The sequence below is a fragment of the Passer domesticus genome, chromosome 1 (genome assembly GCF_036417665.1).
Source record: "Passer domesticus isolate bPasDom1 chromosome 1, bPasDom1.hap1, whole genome shotgun sequence".
NCBI classification, from domain to species: domain Eukaryota; kingdom Metazoa; phylum Chordata; class Aves; order Passeriformes; family Passeridae; genus Passer; species Passer domesticus.
Window position 1 is genome coordinate 113,889,120 of NC_087474.1, and position 24,507 is coordinate 113,913,626.

The following is a 24,507-nucleotide window of genomic DNA, read 5'->3' on the forward strand; positions in this document are numbered from 1 at the left end:
ACAAGTGGTGGTGGGCCCTGTTGAGCACCATTTTATTATGGTTTTGCAGATGCTTTTGGCGGTGGTTTGTGCTCAGCCAGGCATATGCCTGGTCTCAACCATCTGTACCCCCAATATCAGCAAGAGGTAACTTTCTTGAGGCAGACAAGACTTAGGAGTCTAGTGTTCAGATAAGTACAGAGCAGATTACCCCAGAAAAAGGGAGGTGACAGATGGGTGGCTGACGCCAGAGGGGTGAAGCCGAATGCAGACTGAATTAGTCCCTGCAACCAAGGACAGAAGGTGCTTGGCACGCAGCTCTCACAAGTTATCATTTTAAAGTGTTTGTAGGGAAGCCTTTAATTTGATTAGGTCATTTCCTTAATAGTTTTGTACTTGTGGTTGTTACATTGCCCTGGACAAAAGTGTGATTTGACATCAAAATGGCTGTTAACATTTAGCTTTACAATAAGCCATGACAAGATTTAATTTTTTTTTTATATGACAAGATTTAAATTTTTCTGGTACATACAAAAAGCTGAATGAATGAACGTATATGTATGTATGAAAATAGGTATACTTTTGTCAGACTGCTGAAGGAAAGGTCATCTTCCTTCCATCTCACTTAAAAATATGTGTAATGCATAAGAGAAATAAGGTGTGCAACTCAAAAAAATTATGTAGTATTACATTATTATTATGTATTATTTATATATAAATACAATTGTTTGTTTTTTTTTGTTTTTATGGGGTCTTTTAAACTTGTTTAAACCTGCTGTTGTACTTTCAGCACTTCTTTGAGTTTTTTGAAAGTTGTTAATCAAGAGGGGAAATCAAATTTATTATTAGTGCTTTGCAAAGCTTTTGAGATTCAAAGCTACCAGTATTCTACGTGTGTCAGTTGTAAGCTTACTAGGAGGGCTTGTAAATTCCTTAGCTGGAAAAAAAAAAGTCTCTGAAGTGTAAGGTTTTTAAGAACAGACCTGAATGCAGAAGGGTCCATGACAACTTGTGTTTTTAAAAATAAATAAAATAGAAAAGTCATACTGCTTTTTGCCGAACTTGGGATAATCATTGAAAACTAATGTGGCAGGAGGCTGTAGCACCCTCTGGCAGAATTTTTCCATCCTATAATAAGTATCTTCCTTCCCTACTGGAACAGGGATGAACATCCACCCATCACTCATATTATGGATCATTTCAGAGTAGTTTGGAGGGGGTCTTTAGTGAGCAGGGAGGATATCAGGGTGCTTTGTTCATGCTTTGGCATTCCAAATCTGACTGAATATAATTTAAAACCATTTGTATGGGCCTCAAAGGAGCCTTCCACTTTGCTAATGAAAATCAACCCCACTCCTTCCTTCTTTTGCTCCCCCATCCAAAAGGCAGGGCCAAGTCTTGCATAAAAACATGGTTTTCAACCCATTTTTTTTCATCAGTGCTACCTCTTCTTTTTTTTAATTTTTTAATTTTTTTTAATTTTTTTTTTTTTAAGCATGATTTTGATCCCTTTTTGGTCAACTATTTAGATTCCACTTTTATTTTCTGTTGAAAACTTCTCTTTCATGATAATCTTAAGAAAGGTTTCTGTTGGATAGGCTCCTTTTTCATCAAAATTATTATTTCAGACAAACTGAAAGATGTTAATAAAATTATATGAAAATTAAACTTAAGTGAGTGATTAGGTACATGTTCCTAATGTACCCTCCAACGTGCTGGTCACTGATTAGATTCTAGGAGATTCTACTGGGTGCTTCATAAGTAGGAGTGCCAGTCTTGACAGTGAATTTGAGATCAGAGTTTGGTAACCTTGATTTGATATTTATTTTTTTAAGCATTGCGCCTGTTGTTGGTTTTTTTTAGTTTTGTTTGGTTTGGGTTTTTTTTAATGGAAGATGTTTGAATGCCCTTATTTCTAAATAGCAGCCAGAGTAATTTACTTATTACTTACCTCTAGATCTTTCAACACTAAGTTATTACCCTTCAGTGAGGAAAAGGGTATTTACCTCAGTAAGAACCAACTGTGGTTGAGCACCAGAGAAAACAGAAGGAGTTTCTTTTTCTGTATGGTTTGGCTGTTAAAAGCAAATTGAATTTAAACTCTGAGTTGACTTAGCTGTTTGCATTCTTACAGATGGCATGGGTTTCTGCAGTTGTCCTAAAAGATTTTGAAGACTGAAAGTGTGGATAAAACCAACAAGATGAATTAGTTGCTGGAATGTTTAGTGTGCTCCTGACTCAAACAAGGGAATGACTTTTATTCTTTGTGGATAAAAACAACTTAATGCTTTAGTAGACATATAATTTCTAGACTAATTGCATAGTATTTATAACCCATAAATGAGTTATAAATTTGCATTATCTGTGGCAGATGCAATTTTTTTCTCCTGAGCCGTTAGTCAGCCTACCAGTTTATTCCCATTGACAATGATGGCTGCTGAAGAGGCACAGACATTGCAGGATCAAGCTATAATTTTAATTTCTGGCACACTGGAAGCTCTTCAAAGTGTCTTGTGTTGGCAGAGAAAATTCTTGCAATATAAATAAGTATTGTATCTTGCAGCCCACACTGAAGAGAGATGGAATGAAATGCAAGAATATTCTTTGGGTTTTGATGAAGTGGTTTTCTCTGGGAGAACAGAACACAGAAATAATTCAAGAACTCTTTTAAGGCTGCAAGATTTAACTACTTTATATCTTCTTCAAGCAGCCTGTGCTGAACACCATTTGCTATATAAGAAACACTGACTGAATATGTTGTGGGGGTTCTCCTCAATAACTGCATAAAAGAGAGACTGATGAAAAGCAGTACAAGCCTATTCTTTTCTCATCCTCTCTTTTTCCTATAAACTGACTTTGTGGAATTTCCACACAAAATTCTTAAAGAATGTCCCATTTTTTGACATGGCAGCTCTCAAATCTGTGTGGAAAAGCTGTTGGTCATGCACGAGAGCTAAAGTAAATTATTCGCTGAGTAACCTCTTTGTCTGACACTTAATGTTATAATAGAAAATTTATTATCACATCTCATTTATTCAGACTATCTAAACTGAATGTTTAGATAGTCTGAATATCCAGTGAAAATTAAATAGACAATTTTTGTAATATTTGCATCAGCCTATTAATCTTTTTCTTCATTAAGTGTATGGAGTTCTGGTTAAATAGGTATTAGCTGAATAACCTTATAGGAGGAAATTTGGTGGTTTTCAGCTCTGTTTCACAAAACAAAACTATTCCTAGGGCCAAATGAGTACAAAAGATCAGTTGCAACTAACTTTGGTTTGCAGCAAGGAAACCAGTGGAAACCAGAAGGCCAAGGGGGTTGTCTTCCATCTGTGCTGAAGATGCAAAGTCATGCTATCTATAGGAAAAGAAAGATGACATTGCCCTTTAGCCTGGGTTTAATGTAGGTCAGTTGGGTCACCAGATGACATGACTTTAATGGCCAAACTGCTTTTAACAATTGCCTTGGGCAGTGTTTAATTTCACTGATCCTTGCCAGCCTGCAGGAGAGGAGAGAGAAGAAATCCACCTTATCTTTTGGTTTTCACACAGTGATGATTTAATCCTCTTTTGTACTGAAATTTCTCTAATGAAACCTATTATATAGTACACACTTGTTATAGTTGAACACAGCCCAGGTTTGTATGAAATTTCAGAATGAGTTGACAAAGAGGCTTGGTTGTGTTCTTGGGCTGTTCAGCTGCCATGTACAGAATTCCTAGTCTGTTTAAGTTGGCCTATGGTTTATTATCTCTCTTTCACATGCAATATCTTCCTTCTCACTGCAAACCACTGTAACAATCAATCATACTGTAATAACACAAGAGGAAGGATAGAGCTGAATTCCAGTTGTCCTAACACTTTTCCATCCTGGTCATGTACTGGAATAGCAGTTCAGGGAATATAAAATGTTCTCTTTTGGAAATATCACAGTATATATCTTAGAAAGTGCATGGATGTGTGTCAGTTTTGTATAGATGCTCTGAATGGGCTACTGCCCAGAAAAAAATGCCATTAATGTGCTAGATTAATGGTCTGTAATGATAGGGGGGAAAAGACAAAGAAAAGCAAATGTTGAGGCATTAATGGGATAAAAAAAGGAAACCAAAGCAAAAAATTATTCTGCCATGCACATGCATCTTTGGGATACCTACATCTTGAAGATCATGTGCAATTTGTCTCCTTCCTCTTGCTTAAGTGATAACATATTGAGATTTGAAAAAATGCAGAGAAAGAAGTAAGGTTGAGCCAAGTGTAGAACAACTACTACTATGTAAGGAACAGCTACACTGACCAGACTTCAGCCCTCCAAGTCAGACAGCTGAGGTCCATAAAATACTGTGGGGCAGAAGGTGAGAGCTGTTCGTGTCTTCTGGAGGAAAAGAGCTGAGGAGCATCAAATGGAATTAGCAGGGGCTGTGCTGAATGCAAACAAAAGGTGATAATTACCAGTGTGAGGTAGGTTATCACACTCCTTTCTTAGGTCCCAGGCATGGTGCTTTCTAAAGCAGCTGGATAAATGTATGGTTCCTCTTAAATGAGCCTTGAGCTGCACATCAGTGGAAGTTGGGAGAATATTTCAGATACTTATGACTGCAGGAATATCACAGAATTTATGTTCTTCTCTGAGTATCTGCTGTTGGCCTCTAGGGAAAGCAGCCCCATGTCTGCTTTTTAGGTTGATCTGACCACTCCATTGTCCTTCTTTGATTAGTGTGGGTCACTGTGTTGGGTGAGGTGGGCTGCAGAAAGTGTTCCAGGTCTGCCCTATGCTCACAGTGCATTTTCTGCAGGCAGTGAGCCAGATGAAAGCAGCATACATGTGCCTTGTCTGCACCATGTTGGTTTGATAGGTAATAAAATAAATTCCAGGGGTGCCAGTACTAGAGAAGCTAGTTTCCTAAAGATTTGTCTCTTTCTTTGTTAATAAACTCTGATTTAAAGTGTTGCCTGTATTTAGGATGTGGTTAGGATCAGCCCTTCCAATGGCTTCCTGTTGTGCTACCATTACACAGTCAAATGTCCTGCCTAAGTGGCTAAGTTTCCTCATGAATATTGAGAAGCTAAAATATTTTTCAGAGCTCTGTTCCTCTGTTTCATTTGAATGGAATTGTGGGTTTAAGAGGTGGTTGACAGAAAACATGTAATGTGAGCCATGTTTCTCTTGGAAGCCAGGCAAACACAAATAGTACAAAATAATTAGAAATAATACAAAAAAGCCAAAGAATCCTTCATCTTACCACAAAGTAGTAATAATGTAGTTGAAAAAGTCGCATGAATATAAAAAACAGATTAATGTTCATCTTTCTAAAGTTTTGAGTGTAATACAGGTTAGTTCAATGCTCATGGTTGTGCACAGGAGCAGTGGGGTGTGAGTGTGACATAGTATTTTTCTTACATTATTTAGTAACTGACACACGCTGTGTTCTTGCTGGTTGCTAACAGCATGTGAATTATGAGGCCAAAGGGCTCTTCCTCCTGACAATGGCTAATGTTTGCAGAAATGCAAAGGTCATGATCATGACTACTTTTTTTTAATGCCAACTGGATACCAATGACAATTACCCAACTAGACAGTTCTTAAAGGGTCAGTTTATTGACTTATCTTCCCTGCTTTGTGAGGGGTGATGGAATCAAAGCAAATGCCTGGCTTCTGTTCCAATTTAAGTGAGTTTAGCCTTAGATAGTTTTCCTTCATATTCCCATAAAAAACAAGAGCAACTGGTTCACTAGGTTTATTTTTCTGTGAGGTACTACTTGATTAGTAATATTATTGTCATCTTTAAAAAAGAAAAGAGAATCAACTTCTTAAAACATATTTTGTGATTTTGAGATAGCTTTCTTTTTCTTCTAACCTCTAGTTTAAACTTTAATGGAGGAAAAAAAATTGGTGGTTTTGCACTTACAGATTGTAAGTGGTGACTGCAGTGTACTTTTAAAAAATAAGTTTTTTAAACAAATTTGAATATTGATATCTCTGAGCTAAGCCCAGGATGTTAAATAAAGCTCTTTACTTACCTATGGCTGAAAATATGTAAATGAATAGTTTTGGTTTTCTAACAGACAGAATGTGTTTGGAGGGAATTGCAGAGTAGGACAAATGGCCATAGGTTGTATCTTCTCTTTCCCAGCTCAGATGTTCAAAACTGAGTGTCCATGACCTTAAAATAGATTCTGAATTAATTCCTCTGTAATGCAGTGACCATCATCTGTGGGATGCTGGAAGTCTGCACTGCAGTGTGTTTAGTTATCCTTACAGTGATTAAAAATCTGAAGTGGAGACATGAAGGCTAGTATTTGTTACTTTGAAAGCCATACTTTCCAGTTACTTCACTGAGTGATTTCTGGAGAAGTCAAATACTAGACTAGTATTTTGAGAGAGGGCAGGTCAGACATCAGGAAGTTGAGTCACAGTTGGAGTGGACACAGCACTAGGAAGTATCCTTCTTAATAGCCTGAGAAGACAAGTGGTATTAGATGACCTAATCTTTTTCCTGTGAAATTTTTGCTGTTGTGACTTTTTCCTTGTTGCCAAGACTAAATGTGGAGGTCATCTTTTGCTTTTTTTTCTTTTTTTTCTCTTTACACAGGAACATTTCATCAATACACCACTGGTTAGTTTGAACCTTGACTGAATTTATGGCCTTCTGATGCAGGTATGGTAGTAGTATGATAGATGTGATGCTAGAACTTAATTTTATCCATTTACAAAACTGTTGATTCATTACTAAAAAGAGGACCTTGGCTTTATGATAAGAATCTTTGTCTCAAAAGAGGCTGGAAATTATGCAGTCAATTACTTTGTGTTTGGTAACAGCAAATCCATATGAAATTTGTCTGAAGTTAAAGAAGTTGGTCTAAAGCCAGATGTATCAATGCAACAGTTGAGTGTAAGCATGAAAGTTCTTGTTTGCATCCCCTTGGGAGCTGGGGGTTAGTGGTGGCAAAATGAAGGTTAAAAATCTTGCCAAGGTTAAAACCGGCAGTGAAGGAAGAGTCACTTTTAGAAACAAATTACAGGAAACAGCAGATACTTTTAGACAAATTATATTATTTTATTGTTTTAAGTAACTATAGGTGAAATTTATAATCTGCTGAGATTTACAAGTGGTTTCTGTGACACAATTTAGTATCCTAGTGCTTTACCAGACTTCTGTCATATGTCTGAAACTTTGGCTTGTTGATGAGCAGCTGTTGAAGACTACTCTGTCCCCTTAGTCCAGCTGTTGGCAGTTTTTGGCATCAGGCACAGAGCTGAAGCGATTACTTTTTTTGCAGAAGGAAATATACTGTGAAAACATTGTTCTTGATTGCTTCTTTTTTTTTTTTTTTTAATCCTTGCTGGCTAATTACTTTGTACTTGGCAGGAGCAGTTTTAATCTTGAGTTTACGTCTTTGCTGTCACTTCAGAAACTAGCCAAAGCTATTTAAGACCCAAAACTTCTAGTTTATTCACGCTCAGAAACTTGCTAGTGCTGCACTGCTAAAATTCCACCTCCCCTGTGGTTCTGTTACAGCCTGCAGCTGTACAACCTTTAGTTGTACCCCCTGGTCCTTACAACCCTCCTGAAGATAACACACTGAAGCTGAGGAGGATTTTAAGGGTGCCTGTGTGTGTGACTGTATGACTTCACTGGTTGGATTTAGGCAATGTGGAAGATGGTGAGGAAATGGAAATCATCATGGGGGGAGTAAACAAGAAGGCTGAGAAAGATAGGGAGTCTTGGAGTGAAGGATGTAGAACAAACTGAGAAGGAGATTGGACTGGCCATAACAGATTCTGAGGGCTTGGAAACTAAAGGGAAAGCACATGTTTAAAGAAATCAAGATTGGCTGGATGAGGAGGAAGTGTTTGAGAATCAGAAAGGGAAGTGAAGGGGTGTTGAAGGCAAAGCTAGGCAATAACACTGAGAATATGTTGACAAGGAACCTGAGAACTGCTGAGATGAAGGGGGAAAAGGTGTACTGAAGCCAAATGTTTCTGATAAATTCGTATAAAAATAGGCAATGTTGTTTGTAATGAGTCTTGGGATGATGGGAGAGAGTTGGTGTACTGGGATAAAACTTTAGGAGTAGGATAAAACCCTATGAAATGACAAGAACTGGCACAGTGTGGCCTAGTAATCAGGATTCAGATTAGGGAAAGGGACTGGTCTGGAGATGGAAAAAACAGCTGGGAGAGGAAATAGCAGTGTTATATCAGAATAATATGTTTCCACAGAAATTTATCCATTGTAATACCTGAAAAAGGATCAAATTTTTTTGTCACTTTTCTGCTGTGTTTTGGGTTGACCCTGGCTGGACACTAGGTGCCCATCAAAATCACTCTATCACTCCCTTCTTGAGCTGGATGAGGGAGAGAAAATATAGCAAAAGGCTTGTAGGTGGAGATAAGGACAAGAAGAGATCATTCACCCATTGCCATCCAAATAGACTTGGCTTGGGGAAATTAGTTGATTACTAATGAAGTCAGCATAGGATAACAAGAAGTAAATCCAATTCTTTAGACACCTTTCCTCCACTCCTCCCCTGTTCCTGGGCTCAATATTATGGGTCCCTCCCACTCAGAAGTGATATTCTGTGATATTTCTCTCCCTACTCCTCTGCAGCACCACTATCAGGTCATCACATGTTGTCTCTGCCACTCCTTCCTCCTCAGGGGAAGACTTCTCACACTCTTCCCCTTCTTCACCAGAGGGTTCCCTTTTCACAGAGTGCAGTCCTTCAGGAACAGACTTTTCCACTGTGTGTCCTTTATGGGGTCACAGGTCCTCCAGAAAATCTGCTCCAGCCTGGGCTTCTCTCCATGGGGGCCCACAGGTCCTGCCATGAGCCTGCTCCAGTGTGGAGGGGTCATAGCCTCCTTTGAGCATGGTTTTGGGTCCTCCATGGGCTACAGGTGGATCTGTGCTTCACCATGGACCTCCCTTGGCTGCAGGAGCACGGGCTGCAGAGGGTTCTCAGTTCCTGAGCCTGGAGCACCTCCTCCCTCCCCTCCTTCGTGACTTGGGTGTCTGCAGAGTTTTTTCACATGATCTCACCCTTCTTTCCACCTGCAGTTGCAGTAGAACATCAATTTTCCCCCCTCCTTAGCTCTGTTATGCCAGAGGCACTACCATGGTCATTGATGGGCTCGGCATTCTTCTGCAGCATGTCTGTCTTGGACTCCACTGGCATTGGCTCTGTTGGACACAGGAACTTTCTAGCAGCTTCTTATCCTTGTGCCCTTCCACCACCATAACCTTTCCACACAACCCAAATACATACTGTCAGTAAATACCATAAATCTTTTTGCTGACAGGGTCTTTCCTTATTGCTGGTGTTCCACATGAAGCACCTGACTCAGGGAGAGGAACTCCAAAGAGCTTTGCTGCTCCCAGCGGATGAGCAGACATGGGAGCAGTGAGCACCACCATGTTCTTGCTGATCTGTGGGAATACGGGCAGTGCTGCTTGACTTCTGCTTGTCTTCATGAAAACAGACCATCAACTAATGGTTGCCCATCTCCTCCCCTGTTGGGGTTAATTATCCCCACAGATACTCACAGCAGTCTGATCACACGCTGCTGGAGCCAGGACGTTGGTGGGTTTGGCTTCGTTCTTGGGTCAGGCTGCGGCTGGGATAGAAAGGAGGTCACAGTCAGGGTCAGGAAAACCCAAGGTCAGAGACCAAAGAAGTACAAACACATTAATCTTGAGGTCAAGGCAGGGGTGTGGATGCCCGGCTGTGATGTGGAACGTGGGAAGGGCCGGTGTGCCAGAGTCAAAGCCCAGAGTGTGGGCTGAGGCAGAGCCTGGACTCCACAACACAACAGAGCACAGGAATGCTGAGAGAGGAGGCTGGTGAAGCAGGATGGTTGGGAATGAGTCTCGGAGTATCAGAAAGGACGATCAGGGATTAGATTTAGAAATTGCAGCATAATACATAGTTTTAGGAAACTTGGCAAGCTCAGAGAAAACCTTCTGTAAAGATGTACCTACCACTTTCTGACAGTATGGCTGAATTTGGGGCAGCACAGTGGGGGACTCCTTTCCTAAGAAAAGTTCAATCAAAGCACACTTGTATAAGTGAAGATCATAGTGTTTTTTCCTAACTTACTGCAGATGCCTAGGCTTCACTCTTTATGGAGACTGTTCCACAAATGTGTTTGTAATGTGTTGTGTTGCCTGGTTTTGTCCTGGGTATGACGGGTACACTGGCACAGACAGAAGAAAAATACTTTTATGGTGAAATCACATTCTGAGCTCTGATTTTACAAAGGTTTAGGAAGAAGGTCCTAAGAACACTGTTAGGAGAGTAAAATCTGTTCTCTGGGAAGCAGCTAAAGCCGCAAATTATTACAATTATATGCTTGGCTGTTTCAGAAAATTAGAATTACTAACTTTTCATTGAGGAAAAGAAGGAGGTGTGTGTGCAAGCTGGTCTGAAATGTTGAAAGAAGAAAAAGTAATTAGTGAGGTTTCATGTAGGTGAAACCAATCTCACTTAGGAAGGCTAACTAGCCCCTCATTTTCATGACTGTAATAAACACTCATTTATTCCTGGCTGCTGGCAACATAAAGTAGCTGAACAATTAGTGTGGGATGGGCTCATCTGTGGGTGGCAAGTGAGGTAATACCAGTTGTTCCTGAGGGGAAAACTCATACCTAGCTACCTATATTTTTACCACCACTAGCACACTCCGTGGGCTGGAGTTCTGCACCTCTGGCTCCAGTGTAGCCAGGATGGAGTGAGTGTGGGATTTGAATCTGAATTTTCATGGGATTTTGGCTCAAACAAATCAAGTGGCTTGCACTGCCTTCTGTAAGGTGGAAGCTCAGGGAGAATTAAGCTTAAAAATTGTATAAATAAATACAGATTTACAGTTTTTGAGATGTGAGGAATTCTGTTGACATATTCAATGTCAATTCAGTGTTCTGCTTGTGGAAGGAGACAGAAGTGACTTGGTGTTCCTTCAGAATGTCCTAGTGTATAACGCAGGTCAGAGGAGTTTCCCAGTGGTTTTCATGCTAAATCTTGGGACACAGGAGAGGTATAATAATTTTATTTGATTTAATGTGGTTTTCCATCCCTTAAATTTAATAATTATCATTGGCTGTTTGTTTGCCTGGGTTTTTTAACTTTTCAGGCACACACAAGATGCTGTCCTACAATTTGTTTCACAAGAGTAGATGATGTTTTAGCGTATGGACTTTGAAATTTTGTGGATTTAGGGTGAGATTGCCTTAAAAATGTAATTTCTAGCTGGTGTATAAAATTGAATCTGAGAAGCATTTCTGTGTTAAACACAGTTAGCTTTATTTTCAAGTATTCTTTCAATTAATTTATTTCTTCCTTTCTTTTCTCCTCCTCCCAACTCCACTCCCTGAACTCTAGGAAAAGCCTATTCATTTGTAAAGCTTCATTCTTCTTTCAGGGCTGGTATTTTGGGAGGGCAGTCATACTGTCAGTTGTAAAGGGGCACATCAAAACCTACAGTTTTTAATTCTTTTTTCTACCTAGTGTGTTCATCCTGCCTGGTTTCGGGGCAGAAAGTGTAGAGTGTTGCACAGGATGGGATGGAGAATGGAAACAGGGACAGAGAAAAATACTGTGCTTAATTTAATAAAATTTGGTTCTCTCTTTTAAAGTCTGAATTGTTATTTTGTCCTTTTTGTAACACTGGCTTTAGAGGAACATTTAAAATAGAGTCCATTTTCTAGGTTTAGAGAAGTGTTGTTTATGAGGCAGCAGTTGCAGGCTGCTGCAATTTTTTTTTGTGCCTACACACAGTTTAATAAGGTTCTATTGACAGTAAATTTTACTAAAATTACTTAGGAGAACAGCCAATCCACAAATTTCCTAAGTACGAGGACATGCAGTTGGTGCAGCCAGTATTTTTTGTATCTCCCCTTCCCCCTCCCCTTTGATTTACTAATAACTCTGATTCTCTTGAAAATTTTCTTCCTTCCCCACCCAACAACTGCTTTATAGCTGACAAAAATAAGCAATTTCCTAGCCTTATCCTCGACCTGCAGAGGTAATAAAAATTGCTAATGGAAATGCTGTTGCCTTCTGTTGTGTGATTCTAATAGGAAACGGATCACTGCAATTTATGGGGTACTTACCCTTTTCGGTACATGATGAATGGCTCACTTCAAATGATGTTTCCTCATTGATTTCCAAGTATTTATCACCAGAAAAGACAGAGCAGGAAGAACAGCATTTAAACATGAAGTTGATTTTGAAGATGTTGTCTTTTCACTGCCGTGTGAATTCATGGCAATATAGCATTTGCTGTAGTAGGGAAGCAAAAGATGTGAAGTCGGTTCTTTACGTTGCTCTTAAAATTAGCTCTCTAATTAGGTCTCCCGCTTTTTGTTATGCTGTGTTAGCTTTCTTGCCTCTTCTTTGGTAGGGAGAGTGAGAGGCTTACTCCGTGCACAGGTTTTGCTCACATTCTGCCTATTTCTTGCCATGTTCTTCAAACAAGCACATATGATATTTATATGTCAGTAGTCTCTTTGCTGTCAAGCTTTTTCGGATATTTTCACTTAATTCACAGGAAAATCTATATGCAAATAAATTCTATGTAATATTTAGCAGGTGACTGAAATATTTGTATTGGTGTGGTGTTGTTTTATTTTGCTACATGAAGTATTATATTTTGAATCTGTTCCATTTCTGGCTGGCTGGACTGGGCTGAATCAAAGTAAAAACCATCTCTTTAGTGACTGCAGTGTTCATACAATCTATTTCTGTTTGTTGCTGCATGAATCACTGGGCAAAACCACATGTAAGCAAGGTAGATCATGGGCAGATACAATCCTCCAAAATATATTTGTTTTTAAATTGCCAAGAGTAGAAAACTGATACATCCCTGTGCCAAGTAGGATAACTTGCTTCAATGGAGAAGCATTTTGCAGTTTGTAAGACTGGCTTAAATGTCACTGATTTGACAGTCTTTGAATACTGCAAATGGTTATAGCTATGCAGTAACTAAAGTTTTCATCTTTTTAAATGTTAATGTTAAAACTTGTTTGCATTCTTCATTTCCAGAGAGTCCAATATTAGATAATTAGATAATATGCTAGCAAAAATGAGGTTTTGTTGGTTAGAAAAAAGCGTGGAGTTTCACAAGTCACTTTGATAGGTACTACTGCAATTAAGTTTACTATTAAATGGATATAAACTAATTTTTCATTAAGGAACTATATGAAACCATTGATGTAAAATGCACCTATTCCAGAGAACTTGTAATAATTTTAACTTTCACTATGTAAGAGCGCATCTCTATACTATTCTCTTACATTATTTATCTGCTTCTTGAGGTTATAACTTTGATACTTTCTTTCTTATTGTAATGTGATTTACAAATTTTTAGTTTCACATCATAATGCAAACAATGGAAGTGAAGAATAAAATCTGCAGATGACAACTGTGCAGTTTCCATTTTTTTCTCTTTTTCTGAAAGCTGTGTTGAGTAAATCTCTAAACAAGCTACCAGGCTGCACGTGGATGACTGACAAAAACCACTCTGTATTGTCTACTTCCATTGCCAAGATTTATAGAATTGGTCTTCAGATGTCTCTAGTGTAAACATACTGGATGTCAAAGGAAAACAAGTGAGGACTGTCATACCTCTCTGATCATATTTGCTCTAAAATGGGCTTAGTATAATGCACAATTTCTTTCTACGTGAAAAAGCACTTTTCTCTAAAACCATCCTTTTCAGCTGTCCTTTCCAAAATCAGTATTATCAAGTGTTCTGTTCTTAACTTCACCTGCTTTCTCACGCCACACTGCAGTTGCTTGCAAAAGAAGAGCTCTCATACTTGTGTAAGATGTCTCACATAAAATAACAACAAAAAACCAGTTACCAGCCTTGCAGAACACTAGATTATATGTTCACATTCTGGGCTAAAAGTTGTCCTATAAAGGACTTCCTCAATTCCCACAGTGTTCAGGTGGATCCACCACAGTCACTGATTAATCTGTGTTTCATTTGGAAACACATTGGTTGGACACTGAGTCATGGGTGATGGTGTGAAGAATAGGTGCATTAAATCTGTGTAATATTGGAACGTAAAAGATAATTGAAATAGTACCTTGGAAACACAAAAATGGTATCTGACTTGTTAGAAGGCAAGGAATAAGCTATATTCTTTATCTTGAGAATGTGTAAAAATATGGGTGGAGAAAGGGAAGGAATAAATATAATTGTTTACTGTACTTCATTTCAATTAAAAACAAGCATAATTCAATTCATTGTATCTGCTTTTCTTTGTAACTTAGGGTTTGGTGTACATGCTTGAGTGGCAGAGGACAAAATGTACTTTTTGAAGATAAGAAATGTTCTAAATGATGAGAACAACATGCACTGAACAAGAACAAATCATTCAGATACCTCTCTAAATTGCACATGTTGAATTTAAGTGACTTGAAATTAGGTTGAAGTATCAATCTAAAAATACATAGAACCTCTTTTTTCTAAATCCTGCTTTTAGAATTTATCTTCTTATTGTACATCAAAGAGCTGTTGACAGCAAGTCTCTAAATGGCTGGCCCAAATCTGAGTTAAATAATATTTTGGAATGAACTGTTCCTAGTCTTTGCTCTTGTAAACCAGCCTTGTCTCTGAAAATGATAAACATCTATATTTGCAGTCTTGTCTTTTGCTCTTGGTGGTGGCATGGCCTGCATTGAATATCTCACGTCTGGAGATTCTGACATTTTGTTGCAGCTAATGAGCATCTGACTCTTGATACTCACAGAGCTGCAATGGACTTGATTGTAAGGCTGGAGCAAGGCTGGTTTTGGATAGTGCTGGTGGGTGTTGCTGGAAGATCTGTCAGTCAGGGGATTTCAAAAAAGGGGAAATGGAATGAAATGTTGGCAGAATTTTAATAAAGTTACAATTGCTTAAAGAGTGTTCTAACTTATTTAACTTGTCTTTTAACCTTATTATATGCCTCACACTGTCAATATGTAAATGTAAGAGCTGATTACAAAGGAGATTATGTAGGTTCATGAAGTATTTTAGCAGTACTACCCAATTCTTTCATTATCTTTTCTGTAACCCTTGGTAGAGCTTCATGGAAATGCAGACCTCAATGAAAAGTATCGACCTGAACTATTAAAACCGTGTATAGCCATACATACAGAGTAGTCCTATGAAAGCTTTGGGTATAACTTGGATTTTCTTTAGTCAAATAATTTAAAATAATCCTCTTAAATTATAAATTAGTAGTTTATAGAGAACTTTGAAAACCATTTGTATTGCTGTTTGTCTTTTAGAGCACAGATGAGAGAGAATCATAATTGAGAGGAATCATGTTTTCTTTGGTAATTCTAGTGAGGGGCTGTTTTTTTGAGGTCTTTTGTGGAAAAAGAAATTAAATAGGTGACTTAACAAAGTTGTGTTATCTCTGTAAAAAATTATACTACTGGTCACGATTTAAAGTATTTTTTACTGTAGTCTAAAAAACATTGGGTTTTCTTCATTGAAGCTGAATGTTTGAACAGAGGATTCTGTTGTAGATGAGAATTGCTTATTGCTTTGAGTTTCAAAAGGGCAGATTTTATTTAATCTCTGCTAGCTGTTTACCACAGAAGAGCACTCCACTGGGCTTCCTTCTTCAGGTGCCAGGTTCTGCATTGCTAGAAGGTACAGCTGTGGCTGTAAGCAAAATTCAGAGGAGCTGTTTTAAAATTCCACTTTGTTCCTCGCTACTTAGTGCTGTTAAATAAATACCGACGAAGCCTGTTGTATGTACTGGGCTTTTATCTGTTTATTCTATGCCTTGTGTTTCTTTCTGTGCTGTTTTCTCCTCTATCTGAAACAAGTATTATGTGTTTGCTGTTTAGTAACTTGTAGTTTCCCTACTTTTATTTTGTGGAAAATCAAAATTCCTGGTATATGAATGAGTTGGCAAAGAAAAAAGTTGCACAACCTGTCATGAAACAGCTGCCTCTAGTACAGAAATACATTTTGTTTCCAAAAATGCAAACTAACAAGTATTTGCATGATTAGTGCTCAGAGACATGACTTTGATTTTTATGCATCAGAACTTAATCACAAGCTCAATAAAATTCTCTGCTTGGAGAAAGCTGATAGCAGCTAATTGTCCATCAGTACAGGGATGGAAAGTCATGTTCTTTGCTCTGTGAAGGGAAATTATAATATCCTACAAGCAGCTGACTGGTGAAGCCCCCCTCAGAGGGTCAGCATGGAGAAGATGTCAGTCAGAATATTCTTTTTCAATATTCTGAGGAGTCATTCAGCTTCAGGATGGAGCTTCACTGCTGGAGTCAGCTTTTCCTTCAGTGCTCCTTCAGAGTCTGACATTACACCTGGAGCTCCTGGTGTTAATAGGACTGCACCTCCCTCTGTCTGCAATTCAGACATCAGGATGGGAAGAAGCATTTGATCTGGTTTAAGCTTGTCATGGTGCTGTAAATTATGACTTAGAACTTTAAGCAAGACAGAAAGTACTAGTGGAGGTTGTTAGTAAAGCAGCAAGCAAAATCTTTATCCATAGCTTTCTCTTCACTAGAATGAATTCATTGCCCAGACGCCTTTGGCCTCATCTTTCCAAAGGAATTCTCTGTGTCTAGTGAAGAGAACCTTGCATTCAAACTCTGCTAGCTGGTACCTAAGTGTCTAAGAGGTATTTAGCATGGGGAGGAAAATGTTTTGTACTCACTGTTGTGACTATTACTTCCAACACAAAAGCACCCACAGCTCTGCTCCGTGAATTTGCTTTAAATGAATGTGCATATGCTAACAATCTTCTACTTAATATATACAGGGGAATAGCACCCGTAAGAAGTGCACTGCCTTCTTTTAAAGTGACAATTTACTATGAGGAATTTCCAGTTTTGTAAATGCCCTGTTCCATTCTATCATCATACAGAAAACCTACAAACATGGTATTTCTTCATATGTTTTTTTCAGTGCAGTGCAAAGGTACTGAAACGTGATGGTTTAGAGAAAGGTTGGGCTTCGATAGACGCTGACCCCAGGACAGCAAGGAGCTCCATGTGAGCTATCCAGTCCACTGCTCAGAACATGATGCCCACAAAGCTGCCTGCAGCTGTGGGTGGGCTCTTTCTGCTTCTAGAGCTGCCTCCTCCCTCCAGATATCTTTGCTCTGCGTGTGCTGGGAAGATACAGCCTAGTCAGGGCTGTAGGTCAGCTCCGTGCTTTGTTAACAAAAGAAACAGACTCAAAGGCATGTCTTATCTTCACAGGAGCTACTGCAGGTCCCAGTGCTCTCCCATTCCACCACTGGGGCAGAGCTGCTCCTTTGTTTTCAGACATGGAATGCAAAATTCATCAGTCAGATACTGAAATTGTTCTGTTTGTTGTTAAACTTCACCCCTGAGTGACAGCCATGTTGCTTTTGGGTTTTGCAAATAGGAAAGGCACCTGTTGGATGTACAATGCTAGTGGTTCTTGCATAGTTGGAGTCCAATTGAAAATAACCCTTTGCAGTTCTCTGGTGATCTTTACTGCCCTTGTCCAGTTCCTGTGATCCAGTTATACTCTATATGGTGGCAGTAAACACTTGAAAATTTTTTGCCACTGACTTAACAAGAGAGAATGGAACTGTTCAGTTGAGGAGTGGAAAGCTTTTATGGACAGAAAGCTCTGTGATCTCTTCTACTCTGGGGAATTAATATTTGCCTTGCCTGGGTGTTTTTAAAGCTTGCACTTACCATTTATTGATCTACATTTTTTTCCCCTCTAGTCTGACTCAGTATTCCCAGTTTTAAGAAAATAGGTGGGACTGCAATCCAGAAAAAAAGCGTTATTATTTCTGAGGCAAAAACGATGGCTCGCATATGGAGGAAGACAGATTTTTTGGTAGTTCATCCTAGGAGAATGGGGAAGAAAGGAGATGGTCTTACTTGTATTTTCACATCCCTTAGATGACAATCTGCATTAGTAACATTTGATATTTCTATTAGAGAATAACCTCCAATTTTGCACCCCGAAGTTCCAATATTCCTTTTGATTTCCATAGCCTTGTGTTCCACAGCTCTTTGTTCATGTTTACCTTTCCTCTGGACTCAGCCTGCCTAGCCTTGCTGCTCTGTGTCTCATCAATTCCAACCTAATCCTTTCCAGTGCAAAAAGTCTCCTTTCTCCTCTAGCAACGTGCAGCAGAGACCGCCTTACTTTTTCTACCTATGTCCCTTTTGCCTCCCAGATGGCATCCTCCCTGCATTTAACTACAGGCTTTGAATTTGGATGGTCTCTTCACCCATGCTCGTGTTCCCCATCTCTCCTTCATCTATCCTGTTGGCACAAGGACCTAATGGTGTGTTGATTCCTAAACCCAGATGGGGACACTACGTAAGTAAAAGAAGGAGATTGCAGGTGTCTGCTCCTGTTATTGCCTCAACATCTGCAAGCATAAAATGCCAGTGAAGAGACAGGGAGATCTTCCTCCAGGTTGTGGCTTACAGTATTCTTGAGAGAAAGAACGTGTAGTTTTTTTACACTTGCTCTGACATAAATAATATTTAACTGCTCCAGCCTGATTGGTATCCCTTGAAATTGCATGTAGTTTATGGCAAGAACACCATGTTCACTTTTTGAATGCCTAATTTTACTCATAGAGATAAATAGTGGCAGTTGTTCTGGTATAAATGAATGAAAGAAGATTGCTTGGAGAAGTGATCTGGGCCAGAGAGCACAGCAGCTATTTTTATGGAACAGGAAGTCCTGAATGAAGCAGTCAAGGTCAGAATGGTGTAGTTAAACCCAGGAGTTACCAAGTTCCTCTGACCCAGATGAAGGTCTTTTTCTTGGCAACCTCAATAAGAAAACACTAGCTGTTGTATGGCTCTGCCTTGGTTGTTACATTGGTGAGACACAGATTGTGGTCTGATTTATAGTTGAAATAGATCACCAAGAACTGAGCTGGACTTGCCCTGGCTGGCAGCAGTTCACAGAGTGCCATGCCCTGGTCCTCTGTGACCTGGACTGGTTTCCTCTGTGACCAGCAGTTGTCAAAGAATTAAGAGGTTTTAAAAGGTATGATTAACTCAATGTCCACCTTTAATGTAAGTGTAGAAAATAATTAAGTGAACATATAATTATGCCTAAATATTTTGCTTATCTTTTTGGGAAGATGAGGGAGATGAGTGGAGAGAAACTACAAAACTGATATAAATAGATCTATATAATGTGTATATAAGAAAAACCCCAGTGATTTATATATTAAGTATCTGTTTCTGAGCAGCATGCAGAATCTTTACATCAGGACACCTGTACTTTGGTTACATCAATTCCGTATCCTCAAAGATGTGTTACTAGTGTGGGGTTTGGTGTATTTTGTAGTGTACGGGATCCCCCTTTTAGGAGCCAATGTATAATGTTTTCCCCTCGAAAACTGGAATTTCTCACAATCTTAGCAGTAAGATATGTTAGAATTTGGGGTAAGTAAGGGAAGAGGAGGAAATTTCAACTGAATTATATGAAAAATTATTTAGATTAATTAGGAATGCCTAGCAGGCCCAGGGAGAGAAGGAAGGTGTGTGATCCTGCTCACAAGAGAGAGTGAGAAGGAACTGTAATTCAATTCAGAAAGCATAATCTGTGCAAAACTTTTTTCTTTACAATTTCTACTCTTTCAGTGCACAGTAATGCTGACTGTCTCTACAATTTGTCTGGATTTTAAATCAGATCAGTGTAATTAGCTAACTTTACTTATTAGCTTGAGCTGACTCTAGTGGCACAATGGTTGAATTGGCTGCCATTATATTTGTTTAACTGCTGTAAAGTAAGATTCTAACAATAGGTTCCTACACTTAAATAGCACTGTCGAGCACTGGTGCCCTATCAATCAGTCAGACCTCTCCCTCCTGCTGTCTGCTCTGATAGACAGTTCTGCTGATGTGGGGACTCTGGAAGAAGAGATCAGGAAGAAGGGATGATGGATAAAGACCATCTCCTGTCTTGGGAGGAAATCAGAAAAATCCTTTCTTTGACTATCAACAAGCTGCTTTGTCAAGGTGTCAGAAGATTAATTATGCTCATGCAAGAGGCGAGAGTGGCTGTTTTCGTGCCGGTTTTGGTGTAATGGGGTGGCATTCTTCTGAACCATGGCAGAGAATTGTAAAGAAAGAGGCTTAAGAGATTTCAGCCCCCTAACATCACTGTCCTGTAAGCGTTTGTAAAGCTCTTAGGCACACATCCACAGTACTGTGAAGTTCTGCCAGTAATTGATTAATCAAAGTGTTTGCTTCGAGTGCTGTATGGACTTGATCTCATGAAACATTTGGTGCCAACCACTGTTAAAGTCTGTCAGTATTATTGGTCGTTGGTACTCTTTATATAGAATAAGCTTTCAACAAAAAGATGCAGAAAACTTTTCCATAACAGTGAATGTGAAAACATGCAACCCCTCACTAGTTTTTTTAGTTCATAAATCAATGAAAGGGAAAATCTCTAGTAAGTATTTGGAGTATTTCATATTGGAACTGAGCAGATCTGCTTTGTGTTTTCTTTTATCCATCAGTCTTTCATATGTTTTTGAATAAATTAAATGTAAAGTATAATAAAAAATGAACGATCTTACATTTTGAACTAATCTTTTTGGGAATAAATACGATGTGCTAGCTTTAATTCTGATCAGATTAGATTTTGGTAAAGAAGAAAAAGAGGGGGCATTTCTTAGAATAAATCTAAATCGTAGACTTGAAGAAATTCACTACTTGAAATATGAGGTTATTTTAACTAAGTCACTTGATATATTAAAGGAGTATCTTCAAAAGCTCTTTAAATTTTGATCAAACTATGTCAGTAAAAGAACTCCTTCCATCTGGCCTAATCTGTCTCACTTAATCCTGTTCTCAGATGAAGAAGAACATTTTTTGTAATCTGCTAATTTGATACAGTTTTGGGTTTTTTCTTGAAAGAGTCAAGTCTAGAGTTAATAAAAGGGAGAGTTAAAGAGCCACATCACTTTATTAGTTGTGGTTTAAGATGTTTTAAACTCTAGTATGCTGTAGTTGAAACTGTAACAAATTCAAACATTTTAAACATGGATGTGCCTGACCTTGAAATGCTGCTGGTAAAAGCTAATGCTGTTAAATTGCATGCCAAATTAACCCTCATTTCCAAATGCTTTGTGTGTGTGTTTCCTGTAGGATAGGCTTTGATCCTGCCAAGCAACACTTCTTTTACAATCAGTTATTTTTTAATGAAGGAAAATCAATGAACAAGTTTCAGTAGCTGATTTCAGTGGTAGTGAAATGAAATGTTTTGTTTTACATCTTTCTGCCACTGCGCTTGGTGTGCTGTATCAGACACCTGACATGATACATTTTTGTGGTTTTGCTTGGAGGTAATGGTGATTTTCATCTTGAAACTTTATTTTTACATGTGTAAACCTTATCAAGGACTACAAGTTCATGTGATAAAGGCACAGGAAACTGGCTAATAGACTGGGCAAGGAATACTTTCTGAAGCAGTCTTTTTTTTAAGTCTTACTAAGGCTTAGCATCAGTAAAGTGGGGGTTTAATCTAAATCAAGAGAAAAAAATGTTAATTGCCTCACAAGTGTTTTTTGCTTGAAGCATCTGGGTTCACATTACTTTAGCGGTTGTCCATTTTGGAGTGTTTGTTTTTAATTCAGAAGTTACATTGCAGAAGCATCTGTCTGTGCAATCCATGGGTTTTTCATTTGCATCTTTTGAGAAATATACACTTGGTATGAGATTTAATGGGATATAATCATGTCCCTTTTTGGACCAGCAGGCCTTGTAGGTCTGGTGGTGTACACTCCACTAAAATCAGACAACAGGCATGAGCAGAAACTGCTCACATACAGATACTGGCTTTCTTTTAGTTCTTGTCTGTTGTGGACCTCAAGTGTTCTTGTTTTTAAATGGAAGTGGCTCTTTTTAACCTCTGACAAATGAACTGCTATCTGCATAAATTCATTTGAGAGGGACATTATCTTCCTGTGTGAACTTTGGCGGGAAGTGCTTTCAGGCCATAAAGTGAATCATTGGTCTCCCTGGGCTGCAGCTGATATCTTGGTCTCTCTCCCTGGCATCTCCTCCAGGATGTTTAGCTCTGTCATGTGTCTTTTCTCTGCCACTATGCACGAGCCGCCCATACCATGGCTGTGTCCTGTGCAAGGTCTCTGACCTAGCTGTATTACCTTTACATTTGGAGAGGGAAATACCATGGTCCAAATTTCCATCTTCAACACATCAGGACCATGTTCGTTGAACTGGGCAGATTTCTCCTTATGCCTGGTCTGTGTGGCTGTTGTTTTCTGAGTATCACCTTGATTGTGTTACCTTACCTTCTGCACTTCTCTGCCAGCTTTTTTTTTTTTTTTGTCTCTATGTTAGACCTAAGGTTTTTATCTTTTCTTTCAAGGCCCTCAAAAAAACTCCCAAACTGTGAGGGTTTTTTCTCTGTTATCTGCCACTTGTTTCCCTTTGTTATTGAGACAAGGAACAGCTGACCTTGATCCAGGGCCAGCTGACTTTGATCCAGGGCCAGCCCAGCACTGGTGAGCCTTGTTGGGTCCCCACTCCCTGGCACTGTCTCACTTGCGTGGTGCTTCCACACATGCTGAGACATTTTGGCTGCAGGATTGGAAGTGTGGCCGCATGGAGCTTGCCCAGACAGCTCCTGAGCCAGGGTGGGAGAGCCTACTCCAAACCAGAGGTAGCCAGTTGCTGCACCAACCAGCCCTGCTCTGGGAAGGGCTTTTTTTCACCCTGGTTCTGACCTGACCTTGCTGCTGACAGGAGAGCTGCTTGAACATCTCTGTCTGTGGTCCTACTCTCTGGAATTGGATTTTCCTGTTACCCAGTGTATTGCAGCACCCATTGCTCTGTGTACTGGGGGTAACTGTATTCCTTTGTGTGGCCTGTTGTCTCATGTGGATGCTGGGGGAAGTGAAGCAGCCAATCTGTAGGTCAGGGCAGCATCCTTCCCAGCACATATACTGCCAGCTCCAAGATAACACAGATTATTGGAAAAGTATATGGTGCTTTACCTACATACTTTGGTGCAGGCTATTTTAGAGACTTGTAGGGGTGGGGAGGTGTGAAGAGTTGGGAGGGAGCAAGCTCAGAGAGCAAGACTCAGGATTTTCCAAAGGCTCTGTTTTGTTTGTGAGCTTGTAAAGCATCATCCCCTTTCCAACTCTAAATACAAGAATTAACGTTGCTCCAGCACAGTAGACTTTGATGCACAGCTGTTTCTTTATGCAAGCACACATGGCTTTTTGCCTGCTTTGTAGGACCCTGTATTTGCCTCCAGGAAAATCCAGGGACAAGGTTTCCAGTTTGTGCCTGATGGTGGGGATTTGCAGCAGTGTGAATGGAAGCAGAGGGGAGGCCTTGCCTGTGGAGCAGCAACAGATGCAGCTCGTGAGCGAGCGGATTGCTCGTGGCAGTGCTGAAGTGCTGCTGGAAGGGCTGTCTGGAGGTCTAGTCCAGCTCCTGCTTTTAACAGCTCTGTTGCCAGCATTTGTGTTAGAGGAGGAGGAGAAGGTGATAGGGTATAACCAAAGACATTGCTATATTATAGCTGAGAGGACCTTACAAAATGCTAATAGCGGGAGGAAGAGGTGATGGGTTTGTTGTTGCCTCTTTTTAGCAGCATTTCTCTGAGAATTTAAGAGAAAATTAATTCTGCTGAAATGACCTTTTCTTCACCTCTTACTGGCTCTTGAAAAGCCTGTGCTCCCTGAGCTGTCCACACAAACACACAAATAATCCAAAGAAAAATCCAAGTGCACATGCTCCAAGGGATAGTTAACCATGTCTAAAAAAAAATCCTCATCGCTGCTATTATGTTAGAGGGCAGTTGTTTCTGAGTAAAATTGATTTTTTTTTCCCCACTTTAATACCTTAAAAATGCTTTTAATCTATCCCTAAGGAAAATGTGATAAGTTCTAAATAACTAACTAGAAGCTTTTTGAAGCCTGGAATATCTTTGTTGTTCTCCCTCTCTTGTTTTCCCAAGACTAAGGGCTTTGTTAAGACGTAGAAATAATATTTAGAAAGAGATAAGATATCTGATCCTGCTAAGTCCTATACTTTTCTGTAGAAATTCAAGGTAATTGAAGATGCTGTTTTTTTCATTTTAAAATTGTCTGTACAGCAGATAAAAAGTGAGCTTCAAAAGAGGCTATTCTGGAAAGGAAGTAATTTGAGAAAAATGGGCAATTGAACAGGAATTGGTTTTTTAGCTTTCCTTTGAGCACAAAGTGTTCCTGCTACACTCGCTGACCTAGTTGTCTCGCTGTTATATCAGAACGTACTTATTTTCTCTTTGGTATTTTTGTCTTTCTATTCTTGGACGAGTAATGTGCAACATTTGCCTGGTACCTGACAGTAGATCAGTCACATCTCTGCCTTCCTAAATGAGACTCTTTCTGTCTGATACTATTTTTTTTTTTCAAAGAGGAGAACCTGTATTTTTCTGTCTTGACAGATTAATGGCCATGAATGACACCTTGCAATAAAATCAGCATTCTGGCACAGTCCCTGTTGGCCCTTTTG

General features: G+C 39.3%; 1 protein-coding gene across 12 annotated transcripts in view; it reads left to right on the forward strand.

Moving 5' to 3' along the window:
- GREB1L (GREB1 like retinoic acid receptor coactivator) overlaps nt 1-24,507 on the forward strand; it is a 133,172-nt gene that overhangs the window by 20,865 nt on the left and 87,800 nt on the right. For 6 of the 12 annotated variants that reach the window (XM_064434868.1, XM_064434854.1, XM_064434950.1 and 3 more), the window contains exon 2: nt 6,573-6,638. The exons of 3 other annotated variants lie outside the window; for them this stretch is intronic. Coding sequence is in view for 5 of the 9 variants with exons in the window: in XM_064434854.1 (XP_064290924.1) it covers nt 6,633-6,638 (6 nt within the window). In the remaining 4 variants the exon portion in view is untranslated. Of the gene's footprint in view, nt 1-6,572; nt 6,639-22,538; nt 22,661-22,691; nt 22,843-24,507 lie in introns of those variants that run through there. 3 more of the 12 variants (XM_064434885.1, XM_064434879.1, XM_064434931.1) reach the window with 3 other exon arrangements.